Source organism: Crocodylus siamensis, chromosome 3 (genome assembly GCF_052110815.1).
Source record: "Crocodylus siamensis isolate JL-2025a chromosome 3, ASM5211081v1, whole genome shotgun sequence".
NCBI classification, from domain to species: Eukaryota; Metazoa; Chordata; order Crocodylia; family Crocodylidae; genus Crocodylus; species Crocodylus siamensis.
Window position 1 is genome coordinate 80,365,570 of NC_143397.1, and position 20,870 is coordinate 80,386,439.

At 41.2% G+C, this 20,870-nt stretch overlaps 1 protein-coding gene across 1 annotated transcript in view; it reads right to left on the bottom strand.

Annotated features, from left to right (window-relative positions):
* LRRC2 (leucine rich repeat containing 2) overlaps nucleotides 1-20,870 on the bottom strand; it is a 103,059-nt gene that overhangs the window by 32,486 nt on the left and 49,703 nt on the right. The window contains exon 5 of the mRNA XM_090038574.1: nucleotides 13,499-13,635. Coding sequence (XP_089894700.1) covers nucleotides 13,499-13,635 — 137 coding nt within the window. The remainder of the gene's footprint in view (nucleotides 1-13,498; nucleotides 13,636-20,870) is intronic.

Genomic DNA, 20,870 nt, shown 5'->3' on the forward strand with positions numbered 1-20,870 from the left:
ACCACCCCTGCAGCACTGAGCACTGCTCCAAAATCCTGTAGCCAACCCTGACAAACAAGCCAAGTTGTAACAATGCAGCTGGGTGCCTGAGTCAGCTGTGACACAGGGGCAGTGGTAACATCCAACAACTGCACAGCTGCGATGGTAGTGTGTTTTTTCCACGCCCACCCAAGTCAGCACCTAGGACAGCTGCCTCAGTTGCCTTCCCCTAGTTACATTAGTGCAAACAAGTATTCTAAGACCGAAAAGAGTTTTGCAGTCACAACGTCAAGTCAGTGGTAATGTGACTTACTAACACTTAAGATGTTGCTTTCCAGGATATTTCACAGATTACTGATGATTTTAGGGAATTCAGAAGGCAGCTTGAAGAAGACAGTCTAAGTGATCTTCTTAGAGACTCTTCTTCATGCCCCAAAAGCAAAGGCTTATGGAAAATATCTGATTCTGGAAGTGAACTGATAGCCAGGTAAGTGGTATATGGCAGAAGGGTTTGGGTTTCAGTTTTATTCTACCTTCAGTCAGAGACAAAGCTATACAACTTGGATGGGCTCCATCTTAGCAGAAGCTAAACCAGTATTCCAGGGGGCAGGCTTCTAAATGATTAAACTATTTGCTAAACTAATGCCAAAAAGGAGGGTGGATAGAAGGAACATTTATTAACATCTACCATATAAGTAGGATACCAAAGGATGTGAAAAAACCAACTGCAATCTACTAAATCATGGTAATAAGTAAGGAGGAATTAAAAATGCTCATTTGTGACCACACATTTTAACCTAATTGGGATAAAACCTAGTGGGAAGATTCCATATGATTGCAATGTTATAAGTACTTATTATAACTTATTTGGGAAAGATCAAGTGGGAAAGGGAGAGGAAGAGTAGCACTCTACATAAAAAAAACATTACTTGTTTCCAAATCACTGACAATTCAGAAGCAAATGATCTTTAATGATATTTAATGCCTAGGGTTCAATGCCCAACCACCAAAAGCAGATATTTGTTACTGACCACCAAATCTACCTACAATACATAGAAAACTGTATAATTATGTGGGACTTCAGTCTGAATGACATACGCTGCCACAAGTGAAGATCCTTAAATTTCTAGAAATTAAAGATGACAATCTCCTTATTCAGAAAGTGCTGCATGCAATACAGGAGAAATATGTATTAGAACTCATCCTGACATTAAGAGGAACTAATCACAGAACTAAAAAATTAGTGGTCACTTATGTACAAGTAATCATGATTTGATTCTGTTCGTTAGATGCAAACAGAATAATGCCCAAACCAGTAATATATGGACTTGATGCTTTAAAAATTCACAAAGATTAATATAATTATGAGACAAATCAACTGGCATGATATGATAATTGGGAACTGTTTAAGAACATTTAACTAGATTCCCAAAAAGTCACAATCCTGTGATTGAGACATAAGGACAAATACCTAAAAAACCATCTGGCCTACAAGAAAGTGGAAGTAACTGTACATATTTTTAAAACAAAATATAACAGATGGAGAAAAAGGCCAGTAATGAATGCACATCAGAAACTAGGAATGGTATAAAGTTGAAAAGGGATACCAGGAGATGTTTATGGCCAACAGGCTTAAGAATAAGGAATGGGAGGGTTAGTAAATTAGGAACAAAAAGAATGAATCAGCTCAATATTAAATGAAAATTATACAATGGTCAATAGTAATGCAGAAAAGGAAGATGTGTTCATTGGTTATTTCTTTACTATGTTTGGGAGAAGGCCAAATGATACACTCATGTCCCACTTTCCATAGGAACAATAACAAAGAGGTTAAGCAGCAGCAATTAAAGCAGAAAAAATTTTAATCAGCAAGTCTAGCTAACTGGCAAAGTGTTTGGGAAAAGCTGGCCAGGATGCTCTCCCAGCTATTAATGTTGATTTTCATTTCAATCTTGGAACAGTAGGGAAGTTCCAGAAGACTGCAAGAGAGGTGAATATAGTCTCAGTTTTCAATAAGAGTGGGTGACCCATGTAACTATAGACCTGTCAGTTTGATATTGATCGTGGGCAAAATAATGGAATATGACACTCAAGAAGTAAAGAATTCAAGGATGGTAATAAAAATGAGACCAGCCCACATAGGTTTATGGAAAACTGAGCTTTTCGAGGTAATTAGATATCTTTTTTTTCCATCAGAATACAAGTCTAAGCAAATGAATAATGCTGATATAACAACTTCTGTAAAGCATGTGACTGATATCACACATAATTGTGATCAAGACACTAGGATACCTGATTCTTCAGATGAATTTTAAGATAGCTAAATGAAAGATCTCAAGCTAAAACTGTTAATGGGAAAACATCACTGAGCAGGGGTATTTAAGCAGGGACTGATTCTTGGTCCTTTACCATTTTTATCAGTGACTTGGATAAACACAAAATTATTCACAAATGACAAACTGGGGAATGGTAAATTCAATAAACTATCTAAATTTCACCCATCATAAGTAACTGCATTGATCTATTTGAGTTTCATTAACATCTTAATATTACACTTATATTTTTTTTTTCTATCTGAGGATCCAAATGTACTTTGAGAATATCATTTTGTCACTTACCACAGCATTCCTTTACAGCAGCCTGTTATTGGTGTTATTAACAGTAACACCGTAAATTTAATCACAACAATTTGAAAATATAATCTCAGATGCATCAGAGATGGTGACATAGACAAGTTACAAGTTTTCACTGTGCTGCAGAATGTGAGCCCTTTCAAGCCAGTCAGTCTAAAGGTAGCCAGTTTGTCTTCTCTGGGATGCAAGCGTTCGCCTTGTTTACAGTAACATATTAACATGCTTCCAGATTTCATTAAGATTATCTCTTGTAGTTGGAGTAAGAAAGAGAGGGAGAGATTATTAGCTTCTCAGCTGTAATAGAAAAAAAGTTGTTGCCCTGATATACCAGGATAACTGGAAATAAAAATTATGTGGAAAATTTCAGTAATCTTTCTCTTCCTCCAGCATGAATACTGGAACAAGATGGCAGGCCAAATTCTTGTTCATTATCTTGCTGTGTGGTGCTTTCCAAAACAAAGGGCCAGAACCTGGGCCTAGTACAGAGGAATGCTGCATCAGCAAAAGTCAAAAGGGTTAATTCTTTCTGCAGTTCTTCTGTAAGAGTTGTAGAGAAAAGGGGTGGAAAAGAAGTCGTAAAGGTCTGCTATATTAGTCTTCTGCCGTGTGTTTCCTTAGGAAACAGAAACTCAGTACATTAAGAGTACTTCAAAAAAGCCTTCAATCTAGTATCCCATGGTCACCTCTTGGCAAAACTGGCCAACTGCGGCCTCAGGTCCACCATGATCCGCTGGCTGGGGAATTGGCTCCATGGTTGGACCCAGAGCATGGTGGTTGATGGAAGTCAACCGTCATGGTGCCCTGTAACCAGTGGGGTCCCCCAAGGCTCTGTCCTTGGACCCATATTGTTCAACATCTTCATCAATGCTGTGGACATTGGAGTCAGAAGCAGACTGGCAAAGTTTGCCAATGACATCAATCTCTGGGGTAAAGCATCCACACCTGAGGAGAGGAGGGCAACCCAGGCTGACCTTGACAGGCTCATGAAATGGGCGGATGAGAACCTGATGGTGTTTAACACTGAAAAATTCAAGGTTCTCCACCTTGGGAGGAAAAACCTGCAGCACCCTTATAGACTCAGCAGTGCTACGCTGGCTAGCACTATGGATGAAAGGGACTTGGGGGTCATGATTGACCACAAGATGAACATGAGCCTTCAGCGTGATGCTGCAGCTAGTAAAGCAAACAAAATGCTGGCTTGCATCCATAGATGCTTCTCAAGTAAATCCCAGGACGTCATTCTCCCCTTGTACTTGGCCTTGGTGAGGCCACAGCTGGAGTACTGCATCCAGTTTTGGGCTCCACAATTCAAAAAGGATGTGGAGAAGCTTGAGCGAGTGAAGAGAAGAGCCACATGAATGATCAGAGGTCAGGAAAACAGACCTTACAATGACAGGCTGAGAGACATGGGACTCTTCAGCCTGGAAAAGCGCAGGCTCAGGGGTGATCTGATGGCCACCTATAAGTTTATGAGAGGTACTCACCAGGATCTGGGGGAACAATTGTTCACCAGAGCCCCCCAAGGGATGACTAGGTCGAATAGTTATAAACTCCTGCAAGACCATTTCAGGCTGGACATAAGGAAGAATTTCTTTACTGTCCGAGCCCCCAAGGTCTGGAATAGTCTACCATCGGAGGTGGTTCATGCACCTACACTGAACATCTTCAAGAGAAATTTGTAATATTTTTCTTGCTGGGATCCTATGACCCCAGCTGACTTCCTGCCCCTCAGGCAGGGGGCTGGACTCAATGATCTTCCAAGGTCCCTTCCAGCCCTAATGTCTATGAAATCTATGAAATTAAAACTCCTCAGAGGAGAATCTATGAAATCTATGAAGATGGGGCAGGGGGAAGAAGCAGGGAGAGAGGCTCTGTTATGATCTATGAAGGAGATAAAGCAGCACAACTGTTGTTCAGTAACCATGTACCAACAAAAATATGAATTCAGTATTTTGCCAGAATATTTGTAGCACATGTAAAAACATTACATTTTGCACAGGTCATCACACAAACAACCACTGCTAAACCTAGTCAGGAATTTTCATTCAGAGTTATTTTCTAATAGGAAATGTGATTCAGGAAAACTGATATAGTTGCACTGAATGGTCAATTTGGCTAAAAAAATACATGTTACATAACAAATCTGAAATAACTTTTTGGGTCAGTTTGAGTTGAACTGGAACATTAAATTTTCCTTAACTGGCTCAAAATGTTTCCTTTTATATTAGTAATGTGTACGTATATTTTGTTATTTGTTTTGTTTTGTTGTTTTTAAGTACATTGCCATATGGGTACTTTCAGCCACCTTATTTTCTATGGACTGAGCTCCCTGAAGTACTCTCTCTCCCATATGGCTACCAAACGATGTCAGAATCATGTTCTGGGTGCATAATGAAAAAAAAAAAAAAAAAAAAAATCAGTGAAAGTTTAGCCAGGGAGGCTAGCCCACAGGAAAGAAAGACAGTATCAAGTTCTGTAGTTGGATTATATCATCCATGATGTACCCAGAACCACAGGATCCACCTGATTAATCAAGCATCCTGGTCATCTAGATTTACACTATTTTGTGGCAAATATCCTCTGGGGACATCAGTCCATAGAAACAATGGAAGCCCATTCCAAACTACAACTCTTTTAAGACAAGAGAAATACAATGTAATGTTAATCTGACATGAAACTAATGATGTGGGTGTCTGCAATAAAAGTGAGAATTTTAGGAATATAGAAATATTTTACTGCAAAATGTAGAAAATGTTTTGTCATTTCTGAATTGATTTCTTAGGAATTTATACTTTGCAAGTAATAATTATAACAGCAGCAGTAACAACTTATTTTAGGATCAAGACTTGTTGAAATGGCAGAATCTATCAGAAATTCTGAACTTTGCTCAGCTATACTCGCTACTCTTTAAGGATTCCTACTACTCATACACTTAATGTCTATAACATAATGCATGGGCAAAAGGCAGCAGAATTAAGGGTGCATTATTTCTGACTTTTTTTACCTTTTGAATGGTGGAGTTTGCTACAATAATGTTATTTTATGAGAAGTCTTGAGTTGCTAGGGGAGGGGCTATAGAATATGGATCTAAAATAAAGGTCTGGAATTATTTCAATACACCATATTATAATTTATTTGGCTACCATACACCTCATCTTAGTGTGAAGTGGATTTGAGGAAAATTTACTTCACTGTATAAATATTCTATTATAATATATGACACATTGGCATAAATATAATGAACAAAATACTTAAATCAGCATATATTCTTAATGGGCCAAATCCTTAAAATATGGACACATCTGGAGCTTACACTATAGCTAATATAAGTAACTGATGCTCAGCAACTATTATGATTCGACTCCATAAAAAATACAGAAAACTCTTGATACATATCATCTTTCTGTTGACTTCATGTTTTGCTGACTTGATAAAATGTTGAGCCAATGAACAACCCTTCTCATTGTGTAATAATGCTGAACCTGGAAGCAAATGGCATATCTGCAAAAATGTAGGTACGCATCCTGAAGTGCCAGATAACAGCAGTTGTCCCCACGGACTTAGAAGCTGGATATCAAACAGGTGTTCTGGGAGTGTTCTATGCATAGAAACGTAGGTGGTTTGCATGCAGTTCCACTTTGGCGTAAAAATTGCCAGCAAGGATTTTGTGGCCTGCACAATTATTTCTCCTCTAATTCAGTCAGCTTATAACATTTCTTTTCTGCACGTTTTCAAAGATGTAGAATTTTGTCTTTAAGAAAGCCCTCAGTAAATTGCTAGAGAAGCTCAAAAAGTCTATTTTTTCTATACCTGTCATAAAAAATGGATAGAAAGAGAACAGGGAGACTGATTACTGAAGATGTAATTCAGTCTCAGAGTCCTGATGATCTCATAAACCTTTATGGTACCGTCAGAAATTCTTGACTGAATTACAGGCATGTTATCAATCTTCTTGAATCTATTATTGTATATGTTACTAGAATAATGACTAGGGAGATGCTATGTACAAAACCAAGATAAAATTAGACTTTGATCATTTCTGCTGTGTGGAAGTTTGCTTTTATTTCTTCAGGCAAGTTTTACAAGGGAATATATAGCCTATTTGCTTCAAGTCACACAATTCTTTAACCTTCCAAACAGGAATTTTTAAAGGTTTTGAAAGTCAAATGCAAGCTGAACTTTCTAAATCCTTTCATGAAAAATCTTTGGGAGAGTTATTTTCCTATTTTTTCTATTTTTTATTTTAATGCGCATTAATGAACAAGCCGGTGTTACTGCCTTCCTGCTACTATTAGGAGACTTTATCTAGCTACAGGGGAAAAAAAGCCCACAAACATATACCCCAGATAATTGTAGTCATACTGGGGTCATAATGTGTCACCAAGAAATAGCTCATTTCTCCACAGTGGTAGATTTCTGGCATAAATGTGTTCATCATGTTGAGGTACTGCATGAAGTTCAAAATTGTTCTTTTCCTTTCCCTAGCTCTCCTAGATTCCAAACACAGTTCATGTTATTGCAGTATTTTTCAATCACAAAGAAGCAGTTCCTGACAATTACCACCTCACACCTAACAAACAGATATCAGACACATTACATTAGTAAACATACTGTTACTACTGCTTTAAAAAGGTGCGGTTGTGAGCCACACAAGTTAAATATTCAGTGGACTTTGAAATTAACTAAAAAACCCAGGTATTTAGTTCTGTGTGTAGTTCCAAAAAACTGGCTTTGAACAGTTGGTTCAGACTACAGCTGTGCGAAGCCTCGGTATCTGATTCAATTCAGAGGAGAATCGACCCAATTCGGCGGCCGAATCTCCAAATCTGAATCAATAAGGAAACCCATTAAAAGGTCCAAATCGAATCAGAAGCCTCCAAATTAATTTGGAGAGATTCATAGATTTGGAAGGCTTGCAGGAAACAGAAACTGAGGTTATCTTCCATATATGGAAAAGGGTGAGAGTTGGGGAAAGACTGCTCTGATATTGACATCTGTAGCTGCCAGTGACTGTGATCTTTCTCTGAGTTCCCTTCCAATCACACTGCCCTGGGAGAGGGACTTAGAAACAACATATCAAGCTGCATCTGAAGTGATCTGTGCCTTTTGTGATCTATGTCTCTCTTGGAGCATCAGCATCTGAAAGGCTCTGGCTTCCTATCTAATCTCTTGCTAGCTAGTCTCTCTTCTTGTAAATTGCATCTAATCCTTTCCTACATAACTTTACCTACAAGCCCTATTGTTATCCCTATCCATTCCTTTCAAATTATTCTTCCCCCGAAATCCTCTAATTTGTCCTTGTTAGTCTGTCTTGATTCTTATCTCCACAAAAAGAAATCTGTGTTTTCCCAGACAGTGTGTCAACACTGTGCAGGAAAGCACAACATATAGTATACACAAACACACATTTTACAGCACACCAAACATTATGAAGCGTGCTGGAAAGGCAGGTGTCAGATCTTCTGGCAGGGGAGAGAGAGGGGGCAAAGGGAGAGCTGCAAAATCCCCCTGCCCCAAACATAGCTGCACCCTCTTTCCAGAAAGCAATGAGTCTTCTGCTGCTAGTGGAAGCAAGGAGGTGGTAGCAGTGCCTGCATCTGCACCACCATAACTAACACCATTTATCAGTAGCAGCATGACATTCTCCACCCCAATTTCAGTTTCTAGCATATGCCTTCCAGTGCCAGAGAAGGAGCTGGATCTAGAAGCACAGGAGCTCAGGGCCATAACAAAGGAAATTCTGGGGAAGGAGGCAGAATCTGAGTTTCTGCTCCACACCCCGCAAAGTTCCCCTAGAGGTAGGTATCCTTTCTCTGGAAGGCACTTCAAAGGAGGTTGTGGGAACAGGTGGATCAGCTCCTCCTATATTTGTGCCTTTGCCTGGTGAAGAGGGAGATAAGGCAGGATCCCCACACTCAACCCAGAAGCAGGTGGATAGTGTACTGTGGGATCATTTTGATGTGGCAAATGATCCCAAGTATGCTACCCGCTAGCACTGCCAAAGGCAGATCAGCCAGGGCAAGGATGTGAAACTCTGCCACCACAGCGATGCTGCTCCAACTCAGGAGGCAGCACCCCCTTGCCCTTGTTCCTCCTCAGCCTAGCACCAGTGGGAGCATGCCCAAAGGGAAGTCCCCCTCTTGCTCCAAAGCCCTCAGCCCCAAGAAGCAAAGGCAGGCTACCCTGGACCAGCGGGGGAAAGATGGAGACAAAGAGGGGCACATTCCAAAAGTGAGCGAGGTCACCCAGAACACTGGGGAAATGCTTGCTCTGGATGGCCAGCCATTCTCCTTTGTTGAGCATCCAAAGTTCAAGAGGCTCATGGCACTCGTGGACACATCCTACCATGTGCCCGCGTGCACAATCTTTAGCAGAACGGTGGTGCCCTCCCTGTATGAGGCATGAAGGGAGTACTGGAGGGAGGAGCTACAAAATGCAGGTCCACCTTTGCATTTCATCTCAGACATCTGGAGCAGCCAGGGTGGAGACCATGCCTACCTCTCCCTCACAGGACACTGGTGCAATCAGTCAGGCTGTTGGTGGGCTCTCCTTCAAGCAGAGGTGATGGATGGGTCCCACAGGGCAAGGGAGATCATGGTGGCCATGAACTGCATGGTGCAGGTGTGGCTCATTGGACAGGGCCAGCTCACCTGTGGGTTCATGATCACTGACAATGGGGCCAATATAGTCAAGGTAATACATAATGCCCACTCTGTTGGCATCCACTGTATGGCATACAAGTTGCATCATGTAGTCAGGGATGCCTTGGAGGGGAACAGGGCTCTGGGTTATGGTGCCATCACTACCAGCCAGCGTATTTCAAAATCCAGGAAGGTGGGCTACTTCCACTGGAGCATCAAGCAGGACTAGCATTCAAGCATTCATTCCACTCTGCCTTAATACATACAAGGGATATGAGTTTTTCTTTCAACAGTTTGAGGTGCACTTTTACAAAAACCCCTGCACCTATCTCCTTGAAATGTGGCAGGCTTCATGCCCTCAGAAGGGGCTACCTTCCCTGCTGTTTTCATCTGAATCTGCAAAAAAATGACAAAGTTATAGGTATTTTTGGGCATGTGTAGATGAAACAGGGGCCCTAAATTGAAGCAGTGGCTTTTAAAAAACACCACCTCAATTTAGGGCTGATTAAACCCCCCTATCATGCACATACCCTGCCTCTGCAGTGGGGAGGGGAGGATGAGCTGCTGGTGGGCAGAGCGGTCCCTGGGCTGTGGCAGGAAGGCTGGTTCTTCCCTCCACGGCAGCGATGCCCCTCCCCCGGCCACACCCGCCTGCAGGCACCCAGCTCATGCAGTCTTGGGGGGCACCACAGCCATGGACAGAAGCACCGGGCCCTTGTGCAGCTCAGGCAGGCAGACAGGCTCTGGAAGGGGGTGGGAGGCAGAGATCAGGCTCGCAGCTTTTCTTGGCCAGAGCCTGCTTTCGTGGTCTGCTGTCAGGCTGTCTGTGGGGCTTCCTGCAGAGCCGTAGAGCTGCATGGAGCCCGGTGCTTCAGAGGCCCAGTACACCAGGAATTCCTAATCCCAGGGCCTGCAGGATTGGGCCTCTGAAGCCCTGGAGATCCACTCTTTGCAGAGGCATGCCCTGGGAATCCCCTCACAAGGGATCCCTTGAGTATGCATATCATGCTGCTGCTCCCTAACTTGGGGTGCACCTCTGCAAATGGGGGAGGCCCTGGTTCCCCACTTGTAGGCACATACCCCAGGAATCCACAGTTTCATAGTAGCTAGGGTCAGGAGGGACCTGAACAGATCATCTAGCCTGACCCCCTGCCACAGGCAGGAATGAATGCTAGGTTCACAAGACCCCAGACAGGTGATCATCTAACCTCTGTTTTAATTTACCCAAGGTAGGGCGAGGACGTCTTCCCTAGGAAGTTGGTTCCAGATTCTGGCCACCCTGACTGTAAAATATTGCCTCCTGATCTCTAACCTAAACCTATTCTCTTATTCAGCTTATTACCATTGTTCCTTGTCACCCCAGGTGGTGCTGGAGAGAAAAGGGCTCTTCCTATTTGCTGTTGATCTCCCCTGATGAGTTTGTAGGCAGTCACCAGGTCCCCCCTCAGCCTCCTCTTGCCAAGGCTGAACAAGTTCAGGTCCCTCAGTCTCTCCTCATAGAGCCTGTCCTGCTGCCCTTTCCACCTCTGTGCTTTCAAGAGGAGAACTCCCCAGCCTGTATGTATGCTGCAGATTCCTTCTCCCAAGGTGCAGCACCCTGCATTTTTCTATGTTGAACCCCATCCTATTTTCATCTGCCCACTTTTGTAGTCTGTCTAAATCTAGTTGCAGCCTCTCTCTCCCTTCAAGTGTGCCCACCTCGCCTCACATCTTAGTGTCACCAGCAAACTTGGATAATGTGCTTTAAACTCCCTCGTCCAAGTCTCTGATGAAGATGTTAAACAGTGTGGGCCTGAGGACTGATCCCTGGGGGACCCCACTGTTCACATCTCACCAGAATCCACTAGCAGAGGATTAACTCTTGTGTGGATAATGCTGCTGTGCCCATCTCAGGACACATCTCTGCAAAAAGGGGAACCCTGAGTTCCTTCTTTGAAAACATGTGCCCCGGAAATCTCCCAGGAGAGGATTGCTCAGATACATGTAGCATGCTGTTATGCCCTGATTCAGGACACCCCAGGGGTTCCTCCATTTACAAACTGTCCTGCAAGACTGGGCCCCTGAAGCCCATGGAGTGGCAGGGGCCCTCATCCTGTAGTATAACAGGAGACATCTGTTTATGGCCACACTACTGTTTATGGTTTGGAAACTCACTATGGCTCTTCTAACAAATCAGCATCCCATAGAGAGGGAGGTACAAATTAGGATATGACTCAGATGCAGTTGTCAACAAAACACTTCTGCTCCAAGACAAGTATCCACTTACAACCTTCTCCTTCCCATCAATATTATGTAAAATCCATTTTGGCAACTTCCCTCTTTTATACCGCAGAGCCTGACTAGCATTTAGTACTTGCAAACTGACACTCAGCAGCTCAGTCCTGTTCTATTATTAAGCCATTTTCAGGGCATGTAGTTCCCACCAACTTTGTGCAAATTCCCTTTTGGCACGCTTCCTGCCTTTATGCACTAGACGCACATGAGCAGGATTTGGTTACTTCAGAACTGATACTCAGCCTTGGTCTTGTTCTACTACTGTTAAGCCATTGCAGTGACATTGGGTTGGATCAAATAAGGGATTTAGGTTCTGTAATGCTCAACTCACAGGTACTAGATCCCCAGTGTGGAAGAGAACCCTGAATTAGAGACCTAATGTCCCCATACAGGACATGGAAGGATTTAGGCACCTCAGAAATACAGTAGTGGTCCATAGAAAGACATTGGGACCTGCAATAGCAATATGTCCCGAGTTGGATGTTAATCTGGCTATTTGCTGCTGTACATACTGAAAAGAGATTTTGCTTTAAGACAGTATTTGCAAGTACAGGCAACACAGAGACTCACCACAACGAAGCTACCTCAAACTGGTGAAAAGGAAATGCATATCTACACTGGTCTGAGTGTAGTGTATTGCTGAGGCTGCAGGGAGGTGACTTGGGCCACCTGGGATCCAGAATCTAGAACCTGCTCCTGATAAGCACCAATAATTATTGTCCCAAAGGACTGAACAGGGCTCACACCTTTTAAAGTACAGCCAGAAAAAATGATGATGATCTCTATATTTTATACAACCGTCTAACAGTCGGCAATCATCTAGAAAGTGGGAGATTAGATTCAATTCTTGTCTCAACTTTATGGATTCAAGCCTACATATCTCACATCTGCCCAAACCACTGCGCAATAAAGTATTATTGGCAGCTCATGTTGAAGTTGGACCACCATATAGAAAGAAATGCAAGATTTATGGGATGAGAAGGAAAACAAGCAAATGGGATCCTGACACTTCAGCCAGTGTTTTGAGCTAGTTTCTTTTCCCCAGCTAGGCTTAGGTACGACCAGGTGCCTAGCTTTCAGGACATTTTTAGGTAAGAAAGGAGAGCCCCTAAGATGTTTAGACAACTCCAAAACTAAAAGGCTGCTAGACAGGGATTTTGAGGTATCGTGTATACAGATAGAAATGCAGCTTAGAGCTGTAACTCACCATGTTTTCTGCAAATCATTCTGACTTACATTACCCCAGACCAAATAGAAGTTCACTGTTGATTCCTGCAGAGAGAGGAATCCAGCTATGGGCTGGGAGCCTGCAGCCAGGTTCCCATAGCAATGGCACACACTCTCTGCTAGCTCTTGGTGTTTTCAGAATGAGATGGCGGAGGAAGACAACAAAGGTAACTTGTTTTGGGGGCTCCCCAGCTGGTGCTGAAGGGTGAGGTGGGTGAATCAGACCCCCCACACACTTTGGCGAGTCTCCGATACTCCCACCCCACCTTCCAGGGGGCCTGAAAAACCCCCAGACTGAACTCCCTCCATTCCCTTTTCCCCCTCCCATTCTTAGAATAGTGACAGGCTAGGAGCTCTGCAGACACAAGTTACAGAAGATGCTACATTTTGAAATGTCTTTATCTGATACCTCATGTAATGAAGGGTCAAATTTTCACCTGATCGGTCATTTCAAAGCTGTTTGCAGCCATACACTTGTGTGGCCACAGCTATACACTGCTTTCTGTGGCCAGATCAGGTGAAAATTGTCACTTTTGTGTGCACCAAACGTCCACCTAAGTCCTGTCTGAGTCAGTGAAGTCATCTTTTGAATCTGGTCCATGGCTACTAAAATGTATTGTTAAAGTATGCAAGTGGTAGTATTCTGGTGCATTAAGAGTCTGTAAGAAAATCTTACCGTGATATAATAAACATATCTTACAGATCAAATAATCCAGTTATACGAAATAAAGTTGGAAGTCTTACTTCAAATGGGAGCTCCGTTATTTCTAGATTTCCAGATAAATCCAGTTTTTCCAGATTCTCACAGTTTCCCAGTTCTGGAGGGATACTTTTCAAATTATTAAAACTCACATTGAGTTCCTTGAGTTTTTTTAAACACCCTGTTAAAATAAATAGCTAAAATCAGTAAAGCAAGAAACACAAAGGAACCTAGCAGCATAAAATGTATATTCAGCTTAGTAAGAATTGTAGCAGAGAAATAGCCATTCAGTAAGATATTTAGTGAGAAAAGAATTTGGTTGTGGTTTCAAAAACTATTATTTACAGAAACTATTATGGTCTCTTTCCTGAAAGATGTGGCATGCTCTTCACTACTAATGACTTCCTAAAGAGTCTGATCGTTTTATTGGTGTCAGTGACAAAATTTGTACATACCTCAATAGGAATTGGAGCAAGTGCAAAACCAGGTCCTTAGTAATTTTGGCAATTTTTAAAGAAGATAGAAAGCCTGCTTTTTGCCTGGAAGTTATAGTGACAATTATGACAGCTGTTACTTATCATGACTTATTTCTCTTATTCAAACTTACTGGAAGACATTTAGGAGCATGTCTATACAGCCTCTGCAATACACCAAGTAAAATGCTGCAGTAAAGCATCTCACTCTACCCCATATCCACATTGTGCCTGCTGTCCCAGGACCAATGCAATATAGGCAGGCTAGTGTGGCGCTGGAAGCATGCCAAACAGGTTTCTCGAAACCTTACTGTTGCACTGCCCACACAGGACTAAGATAGCTTCATTACATCAGTTTGGGGATACAGTGCATGTGAGATAGAGTAGCATGCCACACTATGGTGCTCCCTAGCATAATCCTGAAGAAGTATAGGCTTTTCCCAAGAAATGACTCCTGTTATAAAGGTTAGGGACAGAAGTTACACATAAACCAGTTTAAGTGATCAGAAACTGGTTTAAACCTGTAACAGAACAGAGCTTCAGTCCACATAAACCAATTTCAAAATGGTTGAAACTGGTTTAAAATAAACCTTGTTGAACATATACTGGGTGAAACCAGTTTATGAAACTTCTGTCCCAGACCATAGCAAACGTTATGCACTTCTGATGTAATCTTCACCAGTTTCCTTGGTGATCATGTCTGGATAAGAAAGATAAGGAGAATATGCCTTCAGCGGCACTGACAATACTTTTGGATATGTTCATTCACATTTTACTTCCTACTCAGCATGTAGTTATCATTTTACATAATCCTCAATAAAAAAGGGTTTTGAAACCCCATTAAAGCATACTTTATATTTTGACATGCTTGAAGAAAGAAGAATGTCATAGGGCTTAAACACACAGGGCACAGCTGCTCTTAAATGTATTCATAGCCTGGGCCGCATTTTAATAAGGCAAACTGTTTTGTAGAAAGTTTTCCTCCTGTATAATCACCAAGATGAGCTCCCCTCTTATTAGTGATCAAATACATCCCTGTAACAAATACAGCAATTTCTTACATGGAAAACCAATAATAAGAAAAATATCATCTCCTAAATGCAATTCAGCAGTTGGAAATAATGAGAAGAATGGCACCATGTTATCCACAAGTTCTCAGTCACTAAAGTGGAGGGAATTTAGTAAAAAAAAAAAGTTATCTAGAATCAGCACTAAACTCAACTCTAATTGCACTTTATCCTGTTAATAACTAGTTCGAAATTGTATGTATGCATTTTGAATGTGACCACATGGAAATCTAATGAATAAGTCCTCTATCTATAGTTTATCTCAAATTTTGATGAGGAATCTATTGTTTGAATCCTGAACTGGATGCAATGTGGTATTAATTTAACTTTTGGTTTAGTTTTTTATATTTGAAAAAGGAACATTTTAATAAAATATATCTATAAAGCAGAGATTCCCAAACCAGGGTGCCATGGCACTCAAGATAAACGCAAAGATTTCAAACAGGAATCCATAATGTTAAAACATTTTGACCTATTATGGTCTTTTGAGTTCTCTGAAACAGAAGGACTGCTCCATTATTTTTCTCAGTCAAAAAATGAGCGAAAACAAAGAGCTGGCATTTTCTGCCGGGTGCCCAAAAGGCGTGCTTTTAGATTCAAGGGGTGTCTGGAATCTAAAATGTTTTAGAACCACTGTTATAGAATATCAAAAGGGCTTAAAGTGATCCAATAATAATAAGATTACGTTAACGAACTGATACAAAGTCAGCTAAATGTACTTCTTAGAAACAGTTAGCATCGCAGCTGTTCATCCCCTGTATATCATCTCAAACCTAAAAAGGGACAAGGTATTTCATATATATCTATTTAGGCCAAGACAATAAGACCTTCCTCCATCAGACAAGAACCTACATATAGACTAAATCTTGAAATTCTCAATGGACGCTTTATTGCTATCTACTGTGCAACTATCATTAAGCAGAAGCCTAGGACAGAAGAACAATTCCACATATTTTTCCCAAGGAATTTCCACAGCATTTTCCTATTGGTGAAGGAGATTTGGAAGCTGAATATGATTACAAAAATCCACAGCCCCCAAAGCTTGTAAACATACAAAATTTCATAAAGACCACAAAGAGTTACCATGGAGAGGTCCATGCCACCTTACAGCATTGTTCAACTATGACCATTCTGCAGGATGCTTCCAAACTTGAGATAGCTCCAGATCCCTAAGTAAGACTAGGAGAAATACCCCAGTACAGAGAAAGACTACAGATCCCAAGAGGAGATAATACACCTGCCTCCATCTCACCCTGACTTAGCTCCCAGCTAATGAGCTCCATATCCTCAGTGAACTTTCAAGAAACAGGAGCTGAATGAGATGGTTCACACAGAAAACACACCTAATTCTGATTAAGTGGAATAACTTGTACTTCAGTTTAACTAATTCTTTTACATACACAGAACCCCTGCTGACTTCCAGGCACACAATAGACATTTTAGTTCAACTGGCAGGGATAGAAAATGACCACAGACACTGATCTGGTAGTGCAATATTATCCTACAAGATTCTTTCATCTGGTATAGGAAGATGATCGTAGTAGCTCAAGAGGGTTAACAAGCAAAGTTTTTATCTTTATTTCAGGTCCTCAAGCACATACAACAATATAATCTTGGGGTATCAATTGTAACATGATGTAAATAAATGACAATATTATTTACACCATTTACCATGTGTTGCATCTAAATTCACCTCATTAAAACAAAAATAAATCACTGAAGTGTGGATGTCTTGAGATGGGACAGATTCAGTGTGATGGGAAAGATTTCTGTTAATTTGAACCCAATTAATTCCTGGCTTTAAATGGAAGCAATTGCCATTTAAGTCAGAGAAGGACTGTGTTCATTTATACCAGGGATGAATTTACTAAACCTAGACGTTTCACTGAGCTAGTGTGGTATACAATGGATGTGGCTAGCACTCGCATTCACTCCCCAGCTCAAAGGATCATTATACCTGGGTCAACCAGAAGAAGTGTTTGGCCCAAGTCTGGCCATGCCCCTAACTTCCTATAGCCAGTTGGTAACCTGGCAGGCTGGATGGACTGGCTCTGTGGGTTGGATCTGGCCTGAAGGCCTGATATTTGTTTCCCCTGTATTAGGATATTTTTGCTATCTGGTCTCACGGTTTCTATCCCCAGTTCATCTCCACCAGGGCTGATGATTTATTCTGCAGGCCCACCCTAAGCAGAGTTAGATTACAAGATGCAAGGGCCCTGTCTGTATGAGTATTTCTTCCAACAGTGGAGCAGAAACCATGGGAGAACTAGTATGATAATTTAGCAGACATCTTCTAACAGTCTGAGTAGAAAAGGGAACGGCAATAGAGTAGTTAAGCTGTCTTGCTGTATTTGTGAATTATAACATACTAAGGCTGTACTCTTTCTTTTCCTGTTTCTAACTGATGAGCCAACATAGCTTATAACAGAAATTCTTGCTGTTTTTCTCAAACTGCACAATTTGCACATTATACTATTGAATTCTATCCCATTTCTATTACTCCAGTTCTCAAGGTCATTCAGTTTTCCTGTACAACATTCCAATTCTTCTCGGAATTGATGAGAGCTCCAATTTCCCTTCATTATCAACTTTCTGGTCAGCGCATTCTCTTTGTGCCCAGGTGATAAGAAAAATCATCAGTCCCAAAGTCAATCAACAAGAAACTCCACTAGTAAACGTATTCCAGCCTAATAGATCCATGCAATTTATTGCTATCTCCTCATTAGCCAGTTCCTTACTTGCCCTATAGTTCTTAAACTAATCCTTATCTTCTCCAGCTTTACATACATCAAACGTTTTTCTTTGGTCCAGACAGATGAGGTCTATCATATACACTTTGTGTTTTAAAAAAAAAATCAGTTAACTTAGCAAAGAAAGATCTCTAACTAGCCTGGCAAAATCCACTTTTGGTAAATTCATGTTGAATGTTATCCCATTTTCCATTTATCTCCACGTTGCTAATTATTCTTTCCTCCTAAACCCCAGGGCACTATCAAAGCTGTTGATAGCCTAAGCCGTGTTTTTCCCCTCCTCTTCTTAAATATAGACACTATGTTAACTGTTCTTCCTTCTCCTGGGTTTGATCAACCTTGTTGCTGTAAATAACAGTAGATCAGAAGGGATGATGTAAGGCCATAAAACGCCTAACCAAAATCCCACTGAAGGGAGACATACCTTCCCCAACAGTAGATCAGAAGGGATGATGTAAGGTCATAAAACACCTAACCAAAATCCCACTGAAAGCAGACATACTTTCCCTATTAAGTAATGTGCTTTCTATGGAAAAAGGTGAAACACAAAGGTCCCAAGCAGTTTTCAAGACCCCCTCCCCCCTATTTTATAGGTGTAATAGGCTGTACTGTCATGACAGGAACTACTGTTCTCAACAGGCTACTGGAAAAAGAGGAAGGAAGCAGAGGGGGAGCTGTGATTGCACACAAAGGAAAATCTTGGCTCAGAGAGAGAGAAAGAAGCAGCAGCTGGCAAGATGCAGGCTGAGACCCAGGAGCTGCAGTGAGGCTGACTCTGCAAGCCACAGCAGCAGGGCTCAGAAGGGGAGCCTGGGTACACACTACACAGTAATTCAGCACTCTGTCAGACTAAAGGCTGGCTTGAGAGCCCCCCGGAGTTAAGGGAGGGCTTAAGATTACTTCGGTGTCTTGCATCATGTTAATGTTTTCTATTTTTTATCTTGCTATCTGTCCCTAAAGGGTTTTATCTTTGAGTTATTGTTATTGTCTGTTACGTATATTCTAAACATATTTACTTTAATGTTTGCCCTCTTGTGTTTTTCCCAATTTCCTTAGCCCATTGGCCTGGGACCCTATCTCCCCAGAATCCCCTGTATAAATTTGAGAACCCTCCTTTTGACTCCTGTGCAGTTTCCAAGGTTTGAATCATAGGCAAAGTCCCAGCCACCTTCATTCATGCTCAGAGTTTACTGCACTATCAACTGTGCAGGACAGGTAGGACATCTTTACACATGCTCTGGGATGGGGGTGGAGGGAGCGCTTCAATTTGAGCAGCTGTCAGGAGCTTGTGGCGGTGGTGCTTTAACTAAACTTTAATGTTGAATGAGCTTTTAGTTAAAGTGCCCCGCCACCATTTTGAAGCACATGGATGGTGAATACACAAGTTGCAGAGGCTGCTGGGTGTACTAATTACTAATTAATTGAGTCTGCTCTAACACACTGTAATTACAGCACATTAGAGCAGGTGTCCTGCTCATCTGCAGGCACCCGTAAGGCTCCATATATGGGAACATATGCAATACTAGAGCATATAAGAACTTACTCTTAATCTCTACTCGGGGGCATCTTCCAGCTATGAAACAAATGCAGATGATCTCCATTTTCTTATTCATCCATACCAAGGACTGACCAATTATGGTGCAGCCAGTTTATGTAGCCAAGAGGAGATACTGCCTCTTTTACAACTGCATGGACATGGGTGCGGATGTAACCCCTTCCTCTTCCCCAGCCCCCAATCCTGCCAATAATATAAATGTTGCTAAAGCATAAATTAAAAGTAATAATAAAATTGCTGCTGGCACAGCTTTGTGGTTAACTACTCTTTATGAAGCTAGTGCAGAGTTTTCAGTTCTATAAAAAATGTAAATTAGAAAATGAAATGGCTAACATCTCTTTTGTGTTTTCCAAGCAGAGGCAGTTAAAGTGATAATGATATCCATAGCTTCTCTGGCAGTTTCATGTTTAAGAATATTTTATATTTAATTAGGAGCTGCAATACCACAGTTGTTGCCTAAGATCTTGTTTATTCCCATTTTGATATTTTAAAACTCATTATTAAAAAAATTAAAACCCATAATTAAACCCTGTAATTTTTAATTTTTAAGAGATAATGCAGTACCATAATGACTCAAATGCAACTTTACCATGTAGACAACCCTGCATTAGAGCCCTTAACAAGGGTTTCAGAGACTAGGAGGAAATGAAATTACAAAGCAGTTTTTTAATCACCTAAGGACATTATTTTTCAGTAATGTGCATCCACTGGCATAAACCTGGTTTCTGCATCAGTCTGATGTACTCAAGCCAAAATAACTGGACAAAGAAGCCTCTTTGTCATTAGCCCATTTAATGACAAATTGTCTTTTTTTCCCAGTCCTCTCTTCTCCACCAGTGATGCCAGCTTTGTTTCATTTGAAAGGAGATATTGAACCTGAAGTTTACTAATGACAATGCAAGTGTCAATACTGTATTGTTAGTTATTTCACTGCTAAGCAAAGCATGTAAAAAAGAGAGAAAGATTACAATCTTCTCCATCTAGCATTTTGGCATAAAGAGGATGGGTCACCATTTTTAAGTCATCATCAAGAAATTGATGCTTGATTAGTTATATTTTGTTACTGATCCACCCTCCATGTCTCCATTTCTAAAACATTAGATTTAAAATCAGAATACCAGTATCAATACTAATTGTAAATGGACAAATATACAAATTAAGTTATGATTCTTGGGACCTGCAGCCTGTTGTCAGAGGAGTACTGACAGCAGCGAGTTAAAAAGAAACCAAGAAACCAGCACAATGTGTTGGAGGGGAAGATGAAGATGCCCATATGGGCTGAAGGGCTAGAGATTAAGACCATCTACAGAAAGAAGCCTAATATGAAAGACCCCTTGTGAAGACTAGGGAAGAAATTAAAGGACAGCTATGAGGAGGGTCAATACTGTTTGGGAGGAATTTTGATGAATCAATACCCCACATAAAAAATTCACGTACCCATCATTTTTAGTGAGCAGAAAAGATAAAATACCAATGCACAACCAAAATAACTGCATTCTTTTGGAACAATACAGATTGCTTTGTTCTCAATTTGTCCTTTCATTTTAGTACTTTTATTTTAGATCTTTCAT